General features: G+C 37.2%; 1 protein-coding gene across 1 annotated transcript in view; it reads left to right on the plus strand.

Moving 5' to 3' along the window:
- Positions 1–15861, plus strand: part of CNTN3 (contactin 3) — a 297915-nt gene that overhangs the window by 166234 nt on the left and 115820 nt on the right. Inside the window, exons 5-9 of the mRNA XM_061129162.1 lie at positions 7992–8195; positions 9655–9757; positions 10275–10459; positions 14160–14296; positions 15429–15558. Coding sequence (XP_060985145.1) covers positions 7992–8195; positions 9655–9757; positions 10275–10459; positions 14160–14296; positions 15429–15558 — 759 coding nt within the window. The remainder of the gene's footprint in view (positions 1–7991; positions 8196–9654; positions 9758–10274; positions 10460–14159; positions 14297–15428; positions 15559–15861) is intronic.

Consider the following 15861-nt stretch of genomic DNA (forward strand, 5'->3'; position numbering starts at 1 on the left):
TAAATTTTTGGTAGAATTCAGCTGTGAAGCCATCTGGTCCTGGGCTTTTGCTTGCTGGAAGATTTTTGATTACAGTTTCAATTTCCTTGCTTGTGATGGGTCTGTTAAGATCTTCTATTTCTTCCTGGTTCAGTTTTGGAAAGTTATACTTTTCTAAGAATTTGTCCATTTCATCCAAGTTGTCCATTTTATTGGCATAGAGCTGCTGGTAGTAGTCTCTTATGATCCTTTGTATTTCAGTGTTGTCTGTTGTGATCTCTCCATTTTCATTTCTAGTTTTGTTAATTTGGTTCTTCTCTCTTTGTTTCTTAATGAGTCTTGCTAATGGTTTGTCAATTTTGTTTATTTTTTCAAAAAACCAGGTTTTAGCTTTGTTGATTTTTGCTATGGTCTCTTTAGTTTCTTTTGCATTTATTTCTGCCCTAATTTTTAAGATTTCTTTCCTTCTGCTAACCCTGGGGTTCTTCATTTCTTCCTTCTCTAATTGCTTTAGGTGTAGAGTTAGGTTATTTATTTGGCTTTTTTCTTGTTTCTTGATGTAAGCCGGTAATGCTATGAACCTTCCCCTTAGCACTGCTTTTACAGTGTCCCATAGGTTTTGGGTTGTTGTGTTTTCATTTTCATTCATTTCTATACATATTTTGATTTCTTTTTTGATTTCTTCTATGATTTGTTGGTTATTCAGAAGAGTGTTATTTAGCCTCCATATCAAACAGGCATATTTTGAGGTGCTATATTCTTGTCTCCTTCAAGTCCAACACAGGTCTCACGGGGCTAAAATAAAGGGCTGCATTCACTTGCTTCTGCAGTTTCTAGAGGCTACCCACATTTGTTGGCTCTTGGTCTCAGCCAGCAATCCCATCACTCTGTTCTCTGATTTTCTAGTTACAGTTCTGACCCTCCTGTCTCCCCATTTTGCTCCTTAGGATATTTGGGATTACATTTCGTAATTCCAGATCCATCTAAGAGTCTTACCTTGATCACATCTGCAGACTTCCTTTGTTGTTTGTATTATTTTACCTATTGCTGCTGTAATGAATCACCATGAATTTAGTGGCTTAAAACACACATATTTCTTCTTAGTTCTGAAGGTCCAAAGTCTAAAACCAGTTTCACTTGACTAAAAATCAAGATGTTGGCAGATGTGCTTTCCTTCCAGAGGTGCAAGGGGAAAATCTGATTTCTTGCCTTTTCCTGCTTCTAGAAGTCATTGTGTTCCCAGACTTGTAGTCCCTTTCTTCATTTTCAAACCAAAAATTTAGCATCTTAAAGTAATCTTTCTCTGACTACAACTTCTGCCTGTGACATCACACATCCTTTCGATGACTCTGACCCTCCTGCTTCACTCATATAAGGACCCTTGTGATGACAGTGGGCCCACCCAGATAATCTGGAATAATCGTCCCATCAAAACACCCTCAATGTATTAACATCTTCAAAGTCCCTCCTGCCCTACCAGGCAGCATAATCAGAATTTAGGCATTAGGATGTAGACATGTTCTAGAGTAAAAGTATGTAAACTCAAAGAATGTAAACTATTCTCTCTACCATTGTTAAGTGCAGGCTCTCTTTTAAACTTTTGTCTGCTAGGTTTCTGCCCATGTGTTAGACATTTGCTTCTAAGTTATCTTCCTAGAGTCTCAAAATCTTTTTTCAGGACAACCTTTTTCCCATCTCCACAATGGTATTTCTTTCTAAATTTCCTATTTCCTCTGCTTTTTCCAGCTCAAAACCTTAGAATTAGTATTTTGTGTTGTTAGATTTATTTTTATCCCTCTTGATTTTCTGAGCATGTCTTTGGAGGAAACAGTGGAGGAAAACCACCGTATTATTCTAGTTACATCATATTCCAAGCTGGGTTATTATACAGTGGTTCAACGATAGCAAAATCAGATTGATTGTGTTCTTTGCAGCCAAAGATGGAGACACTCTATACAGTCAGTAAAAACAAGACCTGGAGCTGCTGGTGGCTCAGATCATGAGCTTCTTATTGCAAAATTCAGGCTTAAATTGAAGAAAGTAGGGAAAACCACTAGGCCATTCACGTATGACCTAAATCAAATCCCTTATGATTATATGGTGGAGATGAAGAATAGAATCAATGGATTAAATCTGGAAGACAGAGTTCCTGAAGAACTATGAACAAAGGTTTGTAACATTGTACAGGAGACGGTGACCAAAACCATCCCAAAGAAAAAGAACTGCAATAAGGCGAAGTGGTTGTCTGAGGAGGTTTTACAAATAGATGAGGAAAGGAGAGAGGTACAAAGCAAGGGAGAAATGGAATGATATATGCAGCTGAATGCAGAGTTCCATAGGATAGCAGGGAGAGACAAGAAAGCCTTCTTCAATGAACAATGCAAAGAAATAGAGGAAAACAATAGAATGGGAAAGACTATAGAAATTTCATCAGGAACATTAGAGATATCAAGGAAACATTTCATGCAAGGGTGGGCACAATAAAAGACAGAAATTTCAAGGGCCTAACAGAAGCAGAAGAGATTAAGAAAACTAGGCAAGAATACACAGAAGAATTATATAAGATAGGTATTAATGACCCAGATAATGAAGATGGTTTGGTCACTCACCTCGAGCCAAACATCCTGGAGTATGAAGTCAAGTGGGCCTTAGGAAGCGTTTCTACAAACAAAGCTAGTGGAGGTGATGTAATTCCAGCTGAGCTACTTAAAATCCTAAAAGATGATGCTGTTAAAGTGCTGCACTCAATATGCCAGCAAATCTGGAAAACTCAGCAGTGGCCACAGGACTGGAAAAGGTCAGTTTTCATTCCAATTCCAAAGAAAGGCGATACCAACGAATGCTAGAGCTACCACACAATTGCACTAATCTCACATGCTAGCAAAATAATGCTCAAAATTCTCCAAGCCAGGCTTGAACAGTACATGAACCATGAACTGTTACACTCATATGTAAGAAATTTTGGAAAACTCAGCAGTGGTCACAAGACTGGAAAAAGTCAGTTTTCATTCCAATCCCAAAGAAAGCAATGCCAGAGTGTTCAGACTACCATACAATTGCACTCATTCCACATGCTGGCAAGGTTATACTCAAAAGCCTTCAAGCTAGGCTTCCGCAGAGTGTGAACCAAGAAATTCCAGTGTACAAGCTGTGTTTCCAAGAGGCAGATGAACCAACATCCATTGGATCATCAAAAAAGCAAGAGGATTCCAGAAAAGCATCTACTTTTGCTTCATTGAATATGCTAAAGCCTTTGACTGTGTGGATCACAACAAATTGTAGAAAATTATTAAAGAGTTGGGAGTACCAGACCACATTACCTGTCTCCTTAGAAACCTGCGTGCAGGTCAAGAAGGAACAGTTAGAACCGGACGTGGAACAACAGACTGGTTCCAAATTGGGAAAGGAGTACATCACGGCTGTATGTTGTCGTCCTGCCTATTTAAACACGCAGAGTACGTCATGTGAAATGCCAGGCCAGATGAACTGCAAGCTGGAATCAAGATTTCTGGGAGAAATATCAACAACCACAAGCATGCAGATGATACCATTCTAATGGCAGAAAGTGAAAAGGAACTAATGAGCCTCTTGATGAAAGTGAAAGAGGAGAGTGAAAAGACTGGCTTAAAACTCAACATTCAGAAACCTAAGATCATGACATCTGGTCCCATCACTTCATGGCAACTAGAAGGAGAAAAGTGGAAGCAGTGACAGGTTTTATTTTCTTGTGCCCCAAAATCATTGCAGACAGTGACTGCAGCCATGAAATTAAAAGACACTTGCTCCTTGGAAGGAAAGCTGTGACAAAGTTAGACAGTGTATTAAAAGCTGGAGGTATCAGTTTGCCAACAAAGGCCCGTATAATCAAAGCTATGGTTTTTCTAGTAATCATGTACATGTGTGACAGTTGGACCGTAAAGAAGGCTGAGAGCCAGAGAATCAATGCTTTCAAACTGTGGTGCTGGAGAAGACTCTAAAGAGTCCCTTCTCCAGCAGGGAGATCAAACCAGTCAATTCTAAAGGAAATCAACCCTGACTATTCATTAGAATGACTGTTGCTAAAGCTGAAACTCCAATACTTTGGCCATCTGATGTGAAGAGCTGACTCATTGGAACAGACCCTGATTCTGGGAAAGATTGAAGGCAAATGGAAAAGGGGGCAGCATGGAATGAGATGGTTAGATAACGTCACTGGACATGAATTTGAGCAAACTCAGTGGAGGACAGAGGAGCCTGGCATTATGCAGTCCATGGGGTTGCAAAGAATTGGACACAGCCTAGTGACTGAACAACAAGAAATCAGTAACTAAGCCCAGAAAGATTGCATAAATGGTGAAAGTTTTTCTTCTTTGAGGGGGCATGAGTAGGTATCAAGACAGGTTTACACTGATTCTGGGATACTGACTTGTCTGGACTTCTCTAGAGGACAGGTACTAAGAATAAAGTGAAAAAGTGAAAGAGAAAGTCATTCAGTTGTGTCAGACTCTTTGCAACCCCATGGACTATACACTCCTTGGAATTCTCCAGGCCAGAATACTGGAGTGGGTATCCTTTCCCTTCTCCAGGGGATCTTCCCAACCCAGGGGCCGAACCCAGTCTCCCACATTGCAGGTGGATTTTTTCCCAGCTGAGCCACTAAGAATAAACCAAGGATCAATTTGTATATTTGAAGAGCTTGGGGGATGAGGAGCGGGACTCTCTTGATGGAAGTTGTGGAGAGGGACAGTTGCCTGAAAGAAAGTGAGTGAAAGGAAATGTTTCCTCCAGGTTTGATGGGAAAGGCAATTTTTAAATACCTTCAAGGAAGGAAGATAGTGTGTTGCTCAATTTCAGCAGCACCATGTGAGTTCAGGTTTCCTAAGAAACAGACTACAAGACGGGATCAGAGAATCAGGCATTAAAAAACACACACATAAACAAGCAAACAAAACAGAAAAAGTGCCTGTGAAGGATGAGGAGGAAGGGAGCAGCAATGGGTCAAGGGAGATTCAGACTGAGATTCAGCTCTGAAAGCTTTGAACAAAGGTCGTGAAGGAAAACTTGGACAGGCAGAATGCCAGAGCACAGTTCTGAAAACACTGTGGCCATTCTGGTGGGGAATCCTCAAGCCTTAGTTGCCCTTATGAGGAATCCTGCAGGAACAGTAGCATTAACACCCTAGGGGAACTTCGTTAGCGGGAAGCAGCCTGTTCTGTTAGGGAGCAGTAGAAGTTTTGCTCTCCCTGGATTAAAGAGAGAGGTACAATCATATTAATTTCATGAATAAAACATTTGAAAAAGCAGAATAAGATTGCTTTGCTTTGCTTTCTTTGAAACAAAGAAAGCCTGCATAGTCATTCTGTCATGTCCTGACTTTTTGAACCCCCATGGTCTGTAGCCCGCCAGGCTCCTCTCTTCATGGGATTCTCCGGGCAAGAATACTGGAGTGGGTTGCCTTTCCCTTCTCCAGGGGATCTTCCTAACCCAGGGACTGAACCCAGATCTCCTGCATTGCAGTGGATTCTTTACCCACTGAGCCATTAGGGAAACCTGCAACATTCTTTAGCTCTGTAGTTTATTTAGTACTAGTGCAAGAGAAAGCACCATCAGGATAGGCAAGAGACCAACTGAGGAGTGGATGTTGGAGATGCATTTTGTTTTCATACAATTTAACAAACAAATCACATGACTGAGTAGAATTTCATGAAACACTCTGCTGATATGATAGCCTAATGTAAATCTCAGTTCAGGATTACAAATCAATGTTTCTGAACATCTGCACAGTATGACATTGACTTGCTAAGCTTTAGAATCATCCAACATTCCCAGCTGCTTTGAAGGTAGAAGAGAGACAGTCATTTTTCATTTTCACCAGGTGCTTGCTCTTCACCCTGTTCCCCTTTTACATGCTCTTTTCCCTCTCTCAGGAGCACTTTTTTTTTTTTTCTTTTTTTTTTCTTTTTTTTTTTTTTATTAGTTGGAGGCTAATTACTTCACAACATTTCAGTGGGTTTTGTCATACATTGATATGAATCAGCCATAGATTTACACGTATTCCCCATCCCGATCCCCCCTCCCACCTCCCTCTCCACCCGATTCCTCTGGGTCTTCCCAGTGCACCAGGCCCGAGCACTTGTCTCATGCATCCCACCTGGGCTGGTGATCTGTTTCACTTTAGATAATATACATGCTGTTTTTTCAAAACATCCCACCCTCACCTTCTCCCACAGAGTTCAAAAGTCTGTTCTGTATTTCTGTGTCTCTTTTTCTGTTTTGCATATAGGGTTATCGTTACCATCTTTCTAGATTCCATATATATGTGTTAGTATGCTGTAATGTTCTTTATCTTTCTGGCTTACTTCACTCTGTATAATGGGCTCCAGTTTCATCCATCTCATTAGGACTGATTCAAATGAATTCTTTTTAACAGATGAGTAATATTCCATGGTGTATATGTACCACAGCTTCCTTATCCATTCATCTGCTGATGGGCATCTAGGTTGCTTCCATGTCCTGGCTATTATAAACAGTGCTGTGATGAACATTGGGGTGCACATGTCTCTTTCAGATCTGGTTTCCTCAGTGTGTATGCCCAGAAGTGGGATTGCTGGGTCATAGGAGCACTTTTATCCCTTCATGTCAGAATGTTCTCCTGTTTTTGAAGACATGTTCTTCAGTTATAAGAATGTCATCTCTCCTTCCTCTGACACCCATAGTAACTCTCACCCACTGACATTGTGTCATTGTTATTTGTGTAATGACTAATTGCCTCCCTCTGACAAGTGGAAAGACCCTACACCATTGGATTATGCCTTAAATACATTTTTTGAGTTTGTTATTCATTAAAATTGATTTCTATTGCATCTGGTTTTTAAAGATGCTTTTGGAAAAGCATTACAGTTTGAACCAGTGCTATTAGTTTAGTGAAATTGTAAAAGAAAATACAGCCACAGAAAGAAAGAATTAAATAAGCCAACTACAATAACTATACTTACATAATGACTTGCTTCTGAAAAATATGACTATCTAGAATAAAGCAGCATAATATTTAGCCCTCATTATCACAGAGGAGGAGAACAACAGTTCCTTTAGGGAGGGTTAGTTTACCTTGTACCCAAAGTTCAGGAAAACTAATGTTAGACTTGATTTAGACATTAGTAACATAATTTTATCTTAATTAACTCAATAAATATTTATTGAGGACAGAAGTTTTTGGATGTTTCCATTTGCTAATTTTAGACGAGGAAGGCAAGCAGCTTAAAGATTGACATCTCTTTTTGTTTGCCAAGTGGTGGGAGGACAGATAAGTAAATAGATTGTTATATAAAAGTGGCAAGTAATTTAAGTAATATCAGCATAGAGCTGCTCTGTATAGAAGCACTTACTCAGAGAATGAGAGATAAGGAGGACTTCTCTGAGTAGGTGATTCATGAGTGGAACCAATCTTTGAAAAATAGTTATAAGTTATTTCGACAGAATGAGCTTTGGTGTTGAAAGGGGAGCAAAAGGATAGTACAGCCTCTGAGAGCAACATATATAAAGTAAAACCCCACAAACAAGAGACAGTAGTGGGCTTCTCAGTTTCTAAGGAAATAAGTAGGGGCTTAATCATGCATAGTCTCATTTTCGAGTTAAGCAATTTTTCATTATTCCAAAGACTACCGAGTAATTGCCGAAAGTGTTATAGCAGGAGGTGGCATGATGAGATTGATAATTTTGAGAGATCATAGACCATGTAGTGTGGAGACACAAATTAAAAGGGAGCAAGACAAGCCAGAGAAACTTGTTAGGAGGTATCTAGAGTAGTGATAATGATGACAGTGATAATATTGCTCCCACAAGCATGCTGATCGACAGTGACCTCCCTAGAATGCACGATGAACACAGCGTCATGTCACGTAATTGTTTCTCTCCATGACCTGCAAGAAAACACTAAGTGTTGCTTTGCAGTAAAGGTGACTTCAGATATTTTTAATATATTGTAGAAAGTTTACCTTCATGATGGAATTTCTCTTCTCTAAAAATCTTACTAGAACTGTCATATGCTTGGATCTTCAATGAATATCCATCATTTGTCGAAGAAGATAGCCGGAGATTTGTCTCTCAAGAGACAGGCCACCTCTACATAGCCAAAGTGGAACCATCTGACGTGGGCAATTATACGTGTGTGGTGACGAGTACAGTGACAAATGCCAGAGTGCTGGGTTCCCCAACTCCTCTGGTGCTTCGTTCTGACGGTAGGAAGTATTTCAAGGGGCAATTCTAAGTGGAAATGTTGTTGTGAATACAAGACAAAACAAATTAGAAGTGAAAAGTATATCCTGCAGAATTATTTTGGTTTTTCTTTTTTCAGAACAAAAAATATTTATGAGTACAGTGGCTAAAATGATTCCATCAACCATAAGTCCCTGTAATGTAATTCTTACTCAGAACTGGCTTCCTAATTTGCAGGCACCAGTACTGAGTGAAAATGAGGAATTGCTTGTTAAACGTTGTTTAGAAATTTCAAGATGGTGGCACTATGCCTTTAAACCAAATATGAACCCTTCAAGCCTGGGTGTCACCTTGTATTCTCATGACGTCACCCGTCTTGAGTTTTGCCAGCCTGAGATTATTAAAGTTCTAGATATTTTGTTATAGGTTAAAATGCATCTATAAATAAAATTAAAGGGAAAAAAAGTGTACATTAGATCCCTAGAACTTACTCATCTTATAATTAAAAGTTTGTACACTCTGATCAACATCACCTCATTTCCCCTACCCCTACCAGCATAGTGATTATAGTAATGCTGTGTTGCATACTTGAAATTGGCTTAGAGAACAAATCTTAAGTGTTCTCACTAGAGGAAAAAAAAGTTATTTAAAAAAATTGAAACTAGCAACTATGTTAGGTGTTAAATATGTTAACTTGACTGGTGTAATTATTTCACAATGCATACATGTATGAACTCATCACATTGTACACCCTAAAAAATGACATTATGCAGTTTTTATTTGTCAGTCATACCTCACTAAAACTGGAGGGGAAAAAAGGAAAATATATGTTTCTTTAGCCCCTCAGTGACTTTTTCAAGGGAGCCCATGGACTGCAAAGCAGATTTATAAACCTGGGTAACTGCCCCACTTACACAAAACAATATCTGATACAGCACAATGCCATGAACACAAAGTATCTAAGTACTTCTTTCCAGTTAGGTATAATTGAATTTGACCTTTCTTGTTTATTACATTACCATTTCTTGTCTTCAGGTAGCTATTTAATAAGTTTAAGGTTGGTGTCTATGCTACCAGGGTACCATTAAGTAAATTTCCTCTCATAATTTTGGCTCTTTAGGATATTTTAAGAAGTCATAATATATTGTATATTTAAGTTTGACTAGAAATTTCCAAATTGAATACAGAATAAAAAAGTCTCCCATTTTATATAATGTAAAAAAGGTCTAGTTGTTTTCTTGAAACTCCTCTGTAAGCTGTAACTTATGAATCATGGAATCCAAAGTTTCCACATGTTTAATGATATTGCATATTTAGCCCAAGGTAACACTGCTTCTAAAAGTACCTACCAGATGGTAAGTCAGTAATTTAAATCATCAGGAAGAATTACTTCAAAATAGAGCAAAAAAATTTTATTTAAGAAAAATGGGAGAATTCCAAAGGAAACATTGAAACCATTAACTTTGTATTGTGCATTTACAGGTGTGATGGGTGAATATGAGCCGAAAATAGAAGTTCAGTTTCCTGAAACTCTTCCAGCAGCTAAAGGTTCAACTGTGAAATTGGAATGTTTTGCCCTTGGAAAGTAAGTTTTATAACATTTACACCGATACGCAGAAACATTTGGTTGCTGTGAGAGATCAAGATAGCTTTTGACAGACTCTCCTTTTCCTTATTTTCTAAAAATTTCTTTCATCTAGAAGTAACGAAAAAATAAAAAAGAGGGTAAATTCACATATATAATTTAGTTTGAAATTTTAAAGGCAATTTGCAGTATATGACTATGCCTGCCTAATTTCATAAACTAGATTGGTGTTATTTTTCTTTTGCTTGTTCATTTGTTGTATTATAATACTGTGGGTGTGCATTTTCTCTAAATTATGAATTAACTCAAGAAAATGCAGTTTATTTTATTAAAATATCAAGTTAAAGAGATAAATCTTTGCATTTGCAGGTTTATGTAATTGACAGCTGACTGTTTCTGCATTTGAAAAACCTGTGCCATTTTTATTCTATCCTAACAAAAGTTTTATTTTGTCAAGCCTAAAAGGCTTCCAGGCATCTGCTTAAAACAGCGAATAACTTGATAAATTTCTTCATAGTCCTGTACCTCAGATTAATTGGAGAAGAAGTGATGGACTGCCTTTTTCCAGTAAAATTAAATTAAGGAAGTTCAGTGGTGTGCTTGAAATTCCCAACTTCCAACAGGAAGATTCAGGTTCCTATGAATGCATTGCTGAGAATTCACGAGGGAAAAATGTCGCCAGGGGGCGTCTCACTTACTATGGTAAGTCTTCACTTTTGGCATATTGGATTTTTACCTTTTGCTGTCTCTATAAATTATTGGTATTGGGATTGCAGGCTGGGTAGGAGATTTTAGCAGAATCCCAGTGTCCAGCTTGTTCTGTTCTACACTTCTTTAAATGAGGATAAATATTTAACATAAAAGGAATTAAAAAGAAAATTTTGCAATGAAGTTGGAGACATAATATATTCTTACTGCATTTTAAACTGATTCATATGATAATGAAATACTCACTTTTTTGAGGGGGGTGGTTAAGAATGACAATTTACTTACTTAACCGAATCAAGGAGAGATCTCCTTTCTGTCTGCTTATTACCTCTAGAAAATGGGATTTTATATCTTTCTCTGTGATCTTTACTAAGCAGAAAGAAACTGTCTACTGGGAAAACTTGCAATTACTGCATTAGTCCAACCACATAAACTCAGGCTCGCTTGACCTCTTCAGTGTTATTCTATGCTTTCCTGTAATAAAAATATACCATGTTTGCTGCCTTTAATATATAGTCACATTTATTTTATGTACTGTTAAATTTGGGTAAGAAAGGTTAATATTACCTTTGTTTAGGGTCTACTTTTAGGAAAATTCAGTTCAGTTCAGTCACTCAGTTGTGTCTCTTTGCGACCCCATGGACTGCAGCATGCCAGCTCTCCCTGTCCATCACCAACTCCCGGGGTTAACTCAAATTCATGCCCATTGAGTGGGTGATGCCATCCAACCATCTCACTCCTCTGTCGTCCCCTTCTCCTCCTGCCTTCAATCTTTCCCAGCATCAGGGTCTTAGGATAATTAGATTATCTTTTTTGTCCAAACTTGTTTTCATATCACTTTTATTAAAAAATAATATTAAGTATTTTTATGAAAGTATGATTTAGAAAGTAGAAATAAATCATTTTATAAAATGTACTATAAAATATGTGAAGATGTAAACTCAGTGAATGTATTTTTGCAGTTGAACCATTAAAAACATTGTAAAACGAATGAGAATTGATCACTTTTGTGAATGGCAAATGACAATATATTCTATTTATTTTAAAAACTGAAAATTGAAATAATTTGCAGTGCAAACTTGTATAGTGTACATAAATGTTGCAGAGAGGAAAAATGTTGCAAAGACAAGTATAAAGACAAGTAAACCCTCTTCAAAAGGATGTGGAGTTTGCGAGTGCATTACATCTGATTAGCCTGACATTGGTTTTATTGTGAGTTTATAGGATCTGCCAGGAACAGAATGGAGGTGTGGATTGATAGCATGAGCCATTCTGTGTTGTAATTCTTCCTTCTTCTTACGAGATTTGGTTAGAATACACAGCCCCAAGTTGCAGTTTCCCAGATGCCGTGTTCTACATACTAGTGGGATGATACGGATATGTGTTGGGGACACCTAAACCATGTGGTTATATGACTCTAAGTCGACCATGAACAAGTCTCCTTTCTAAACAGCTAGTACCTGACCCAGGGTAAGAAGTGACCATGACAGGAAAATACGAGATATTCCAACTGTCTTAATGTTTCAGTAGGAACGTTTTTAGTTCTATGGAACGGCAGCCCTGCACCAGTAATAAACCCTTGTTTGCTTGTTTGGCAAGACATTCAAAGCTAAGTTGACGTTTAAGTGCCTTATAATCAGGCCCTGGCTCAGTTTCTCTGTGACGTTTCTTTCTGCCCTTACCTTTTCCCTTCTCTGTTTGTTGTTTTCGCTGATAATCATAGAATGGCTGCCAGCAGTGACCAGCCCATTAGTTCTTGTCCATGCTTCCTTTCTCTAAAGCATCTTGCATTTCACTTCTCAGATCTCATTAGCTGCGTGTTCATTCCTAAACCAATCACTAACAAGGTGAATTGGCTTAAACAACTTACGAACCTTTTTTGGAACACAGAATATGGTCAGGTTTCCCTGGATTTTTTAGAAGAGAAGATAGTTCAATAAAAAATTAGGGCATCTTAGGAATAAAGAAGAGAGAAAATGGATACACAATAGACAACAAACATCATCCACTATACTCAGTAAAGGAGGCAGATGGTTACTTTAGTCCATTTTTATATGTACCTAAGAAATAGAGGGAACTCCCTGGCGGTCCATTGGTTAGGACTCTGCACTTTCATTGCAGGGGTCACAGGTTTGATCCCTCATCAGAAAATTAAGATACCATATGCAATACAGTGCAGCCAAAAAATAAAATGAAAAAAAAAATCTCAGTTAAAGAAAAGAAATCAGAAATCAATTAGAGAGTTTCATGAAAGTTACTTTAAAATTCTGTCTGAAGTCTAGTATATTCAATAAATGCCTTGCAGTTCTGTGATTATCTGCTCTGATATTTAATGTAAAAAATGGTCCAGTAGAATATTTGAATCTCATATGATGGAATAAGGGGATAAATCACATTATGTGGCAATTGCAATCTTAGGATTCGCTTAGTCCAGCAAATTATCCTTCCATTTGGAGAACAGTAGTATGAGAAGCCAGTGGAAATTTTTGCTAGAAACTTGAGCCTCAGTCAAGGGATCATATGTGAGTCTATTGTAGTCTCATCCCACCTAGGCTGATTAATTCCTGAAAGAAGACAGTGTGTTTCAATATAGAGTAGAGAGGAGTGATTTGGGACTGAATAATACTTCAGATTGGGCAAGCTGTTTATATTTTATAAAAAGACAAAACAAGGTAAAACTTCGATGGGTACATTTTCTCTAAAAGCTGAATAGCTATAGTTTCAGTTTCACTTGTAAAAAAGGCAATTTTATGAGCTATAAACAGAAAGACAAATCTTCCCATGGTTGAAATTAAATAGAAATAGATAAAATCTTTCTTCATATGGAGGATGCAAATGTGAACCCCGAAGTACACATCACATGTATAATGCAATGTGAAACTGGGAAGACATCTCACCTCCTAGTCTCAGATCTAAAACACAGACTGAGATTTGGCTGAATATACTTTGAATGTTGAGTGACTTTCATTGTGAGTGGTATGTTGCTTTCATCTGTAAAAGGATTTCCCAAGTGTCTTCTAAAATGTAAGTAAAAATGATAAATCCACTTGATGCAACTGATTTGCATACATAATTTAAGGTTGCATGAGTTACTTCTTTTTCATAAAAAATCATTTGATTCAAATTGAACGAATTTATCCATCTTTCCCTGCTTTCATTTTAATTTGCACAGAGGTTCATAAGATGTTCACTGGTTTGTATTTAATTAAGAGTTATTTCTAACTTGAAGGAAATATGTTTTTTTCTTCTGCTGTACAAGTTTCTCTTCTATTGATGCTGATTTTTAGTGCATAATTAAGACTGGTATCTGCTGTCATTCACATATTAAGTTGTCGTAAGTTGTGACCTCATAATTCAAAAATGTACTTGGACAAGAAAGTCTATATATTTTGTGTACCTGCATTTTTCTGCTGGTATCTGAAGAATGTAATACAGTGCCCAGAATTTTGAAAACAGAGAAAGCATAATGAATTTGACTTAGGAAAGGGCAGGTTGTAACATCCATTCTCAAATCTAGAAATATTTCACATACCCACTTAGTAAATACCTAGTGAATTAAATACAATTTTAGCCACTTACATTACATTAGCTTACATTAATCTATTATTGCCCAAAGTCATATCCACATATATTTTTGTGGGTAAAATATTTGTTTTTTATTGTGGAGTGGTTTGAATTTTTTTTTTCATTACAGCAAAGCCTCATTGGGTTCAACTCATAAAAGATGTAGAATTAGCAGTGGAGGACAGTCTTTACTGGGAATGTCGGGCCAGTGGTAAGCCCAAACCCTCCTACCGATGGTTGAAAAATGGAGAAGCCCTTGTGCTTGAGGTAAGGTCATGTGCCTGGTTAATACGCCTTTTTCCCACTTTGTATAAATGCCTTTTCTGGTACCAACTGCCAGAGTAAACTGGTGAGTTTGCACACATTCATCTGAAGAGTTTTTATCACACTCATCTAAGAAGTGGTGCAAGGGAGAAAAGGATAAAATCAAGTACCCAGTCTTCCAAGAAGGAAATATTTTCAGTATTGAATTTCATTGGAGAAAGATTATTTTTTGAATTTAGTTCATGATATAAAGTCAACCTACGAGCAATGCAAGTGTTAGCTCTTCTATAATTTATAGTCAGTTCTTTGTGTCCCTGATCCGTGGATGCAACCAACCAGGGGTTGTGAAGTCCTATAGTATTTACAATTTTCAATGAAAAAGTATGCAAATAAGTGGACCCCCATAGTTCAAACTTTGTTGTTCAAGGGTCCACTGCACTATTTTTTTTTTCATTTGAAATTAGAGAAGGCCTTATTTTAATCATATGTAGAATGTAATTTCCATTTTTCCTGTTTGATAACATGGATGGCCTCTGGAGAATAAATGTATCAATTATATCATTACCTTGTTACATGAGTATTTTCTCAATCACTTCTCAAGCCATGTAATTTTTGCTCTTTTTAAAAATTGTTGTACTAAGTCACTTATGTTCCTTCAGATTTTTCCACATAACCATTCATAATACCTACAAACCTTAAATAGATATGTGTTTGCCAGTACCCTTTTCAATACACAGAATTTATTCTGTCTTCAATTTTGCATGATTTTAAAAACTGGTAAAAACCTTTCCAGTTCATGGGATGGAAAGCCTGGTACATTTCTTAAAGTCTGCAACTTCATCCATAGGGAAAAATGCAAGAGTTGCAAAATTTTCCATTTATGCTTTGTTATATATTTTACTGATATACTTTTTGGCTGCAGTATGTTTATTAGTATTTTTAATGTCTAGCTGTTATGTTAAGTCACTCTCACCATTTCAGATGAGGGAATCATTTAAATTTCAGGTCAGATTGTCTAATACCATGAGGGAAATTAAGGACACTTTTGCATGATTGAAATAATATTCAGTGGTTATCATTTTTCATCTAAAATGGTATATACATTTATATGCAAGGCATTTTTATTATTGTCTAGGAGAGAATACAGATAGAAAATGGTGCCCTTACAATATCAAACCTAAATGTGACCGATTCTGGCATGTTCCAGTGCATAGCAGAGAACAAACATGGTCTCGTCTATTCTAGTGCTGAGCTCAAGGTCATGGGTAAGACCAACTTTCTCATCTTAATTTATTTTTCTTAAATCCTCCATTTTTGCCAGAAGCAGAAATATTTACCTTTCATATTAGATTCCTACATCTAATAACATTTTCAGTATCACAGCAGAATCATGCAGAGTTTTTAATCGAGGCATACACTTTAATAATTTCTAAGGAAAAGCAGCAATTATGGCCAGAATTAAACCCAGAGTTTGAAGGAGAGAAACAGTAGGGAGAGAGTGTTGAGCTAAAACATCCTTATCCAGCACCAATAGTATGAACTAAGTAGTACCTTTTAGGAGAATAAGT

The sequence above is a fragment of the Dama dama genome, chromosome 24 (genome assembly GCF_033118175.1).
Source record: "Dama dama isolate Ldn47 chromosome 24, ASM3311817v1, whole genome shotgun sequence".
NCBI classification, from domain to species: domain Eukaryota; kingdom Metazoa; phylum Chordata; class Mammalia; order Artiodactyla; family Cervidae; genus Dama; species Dama dama.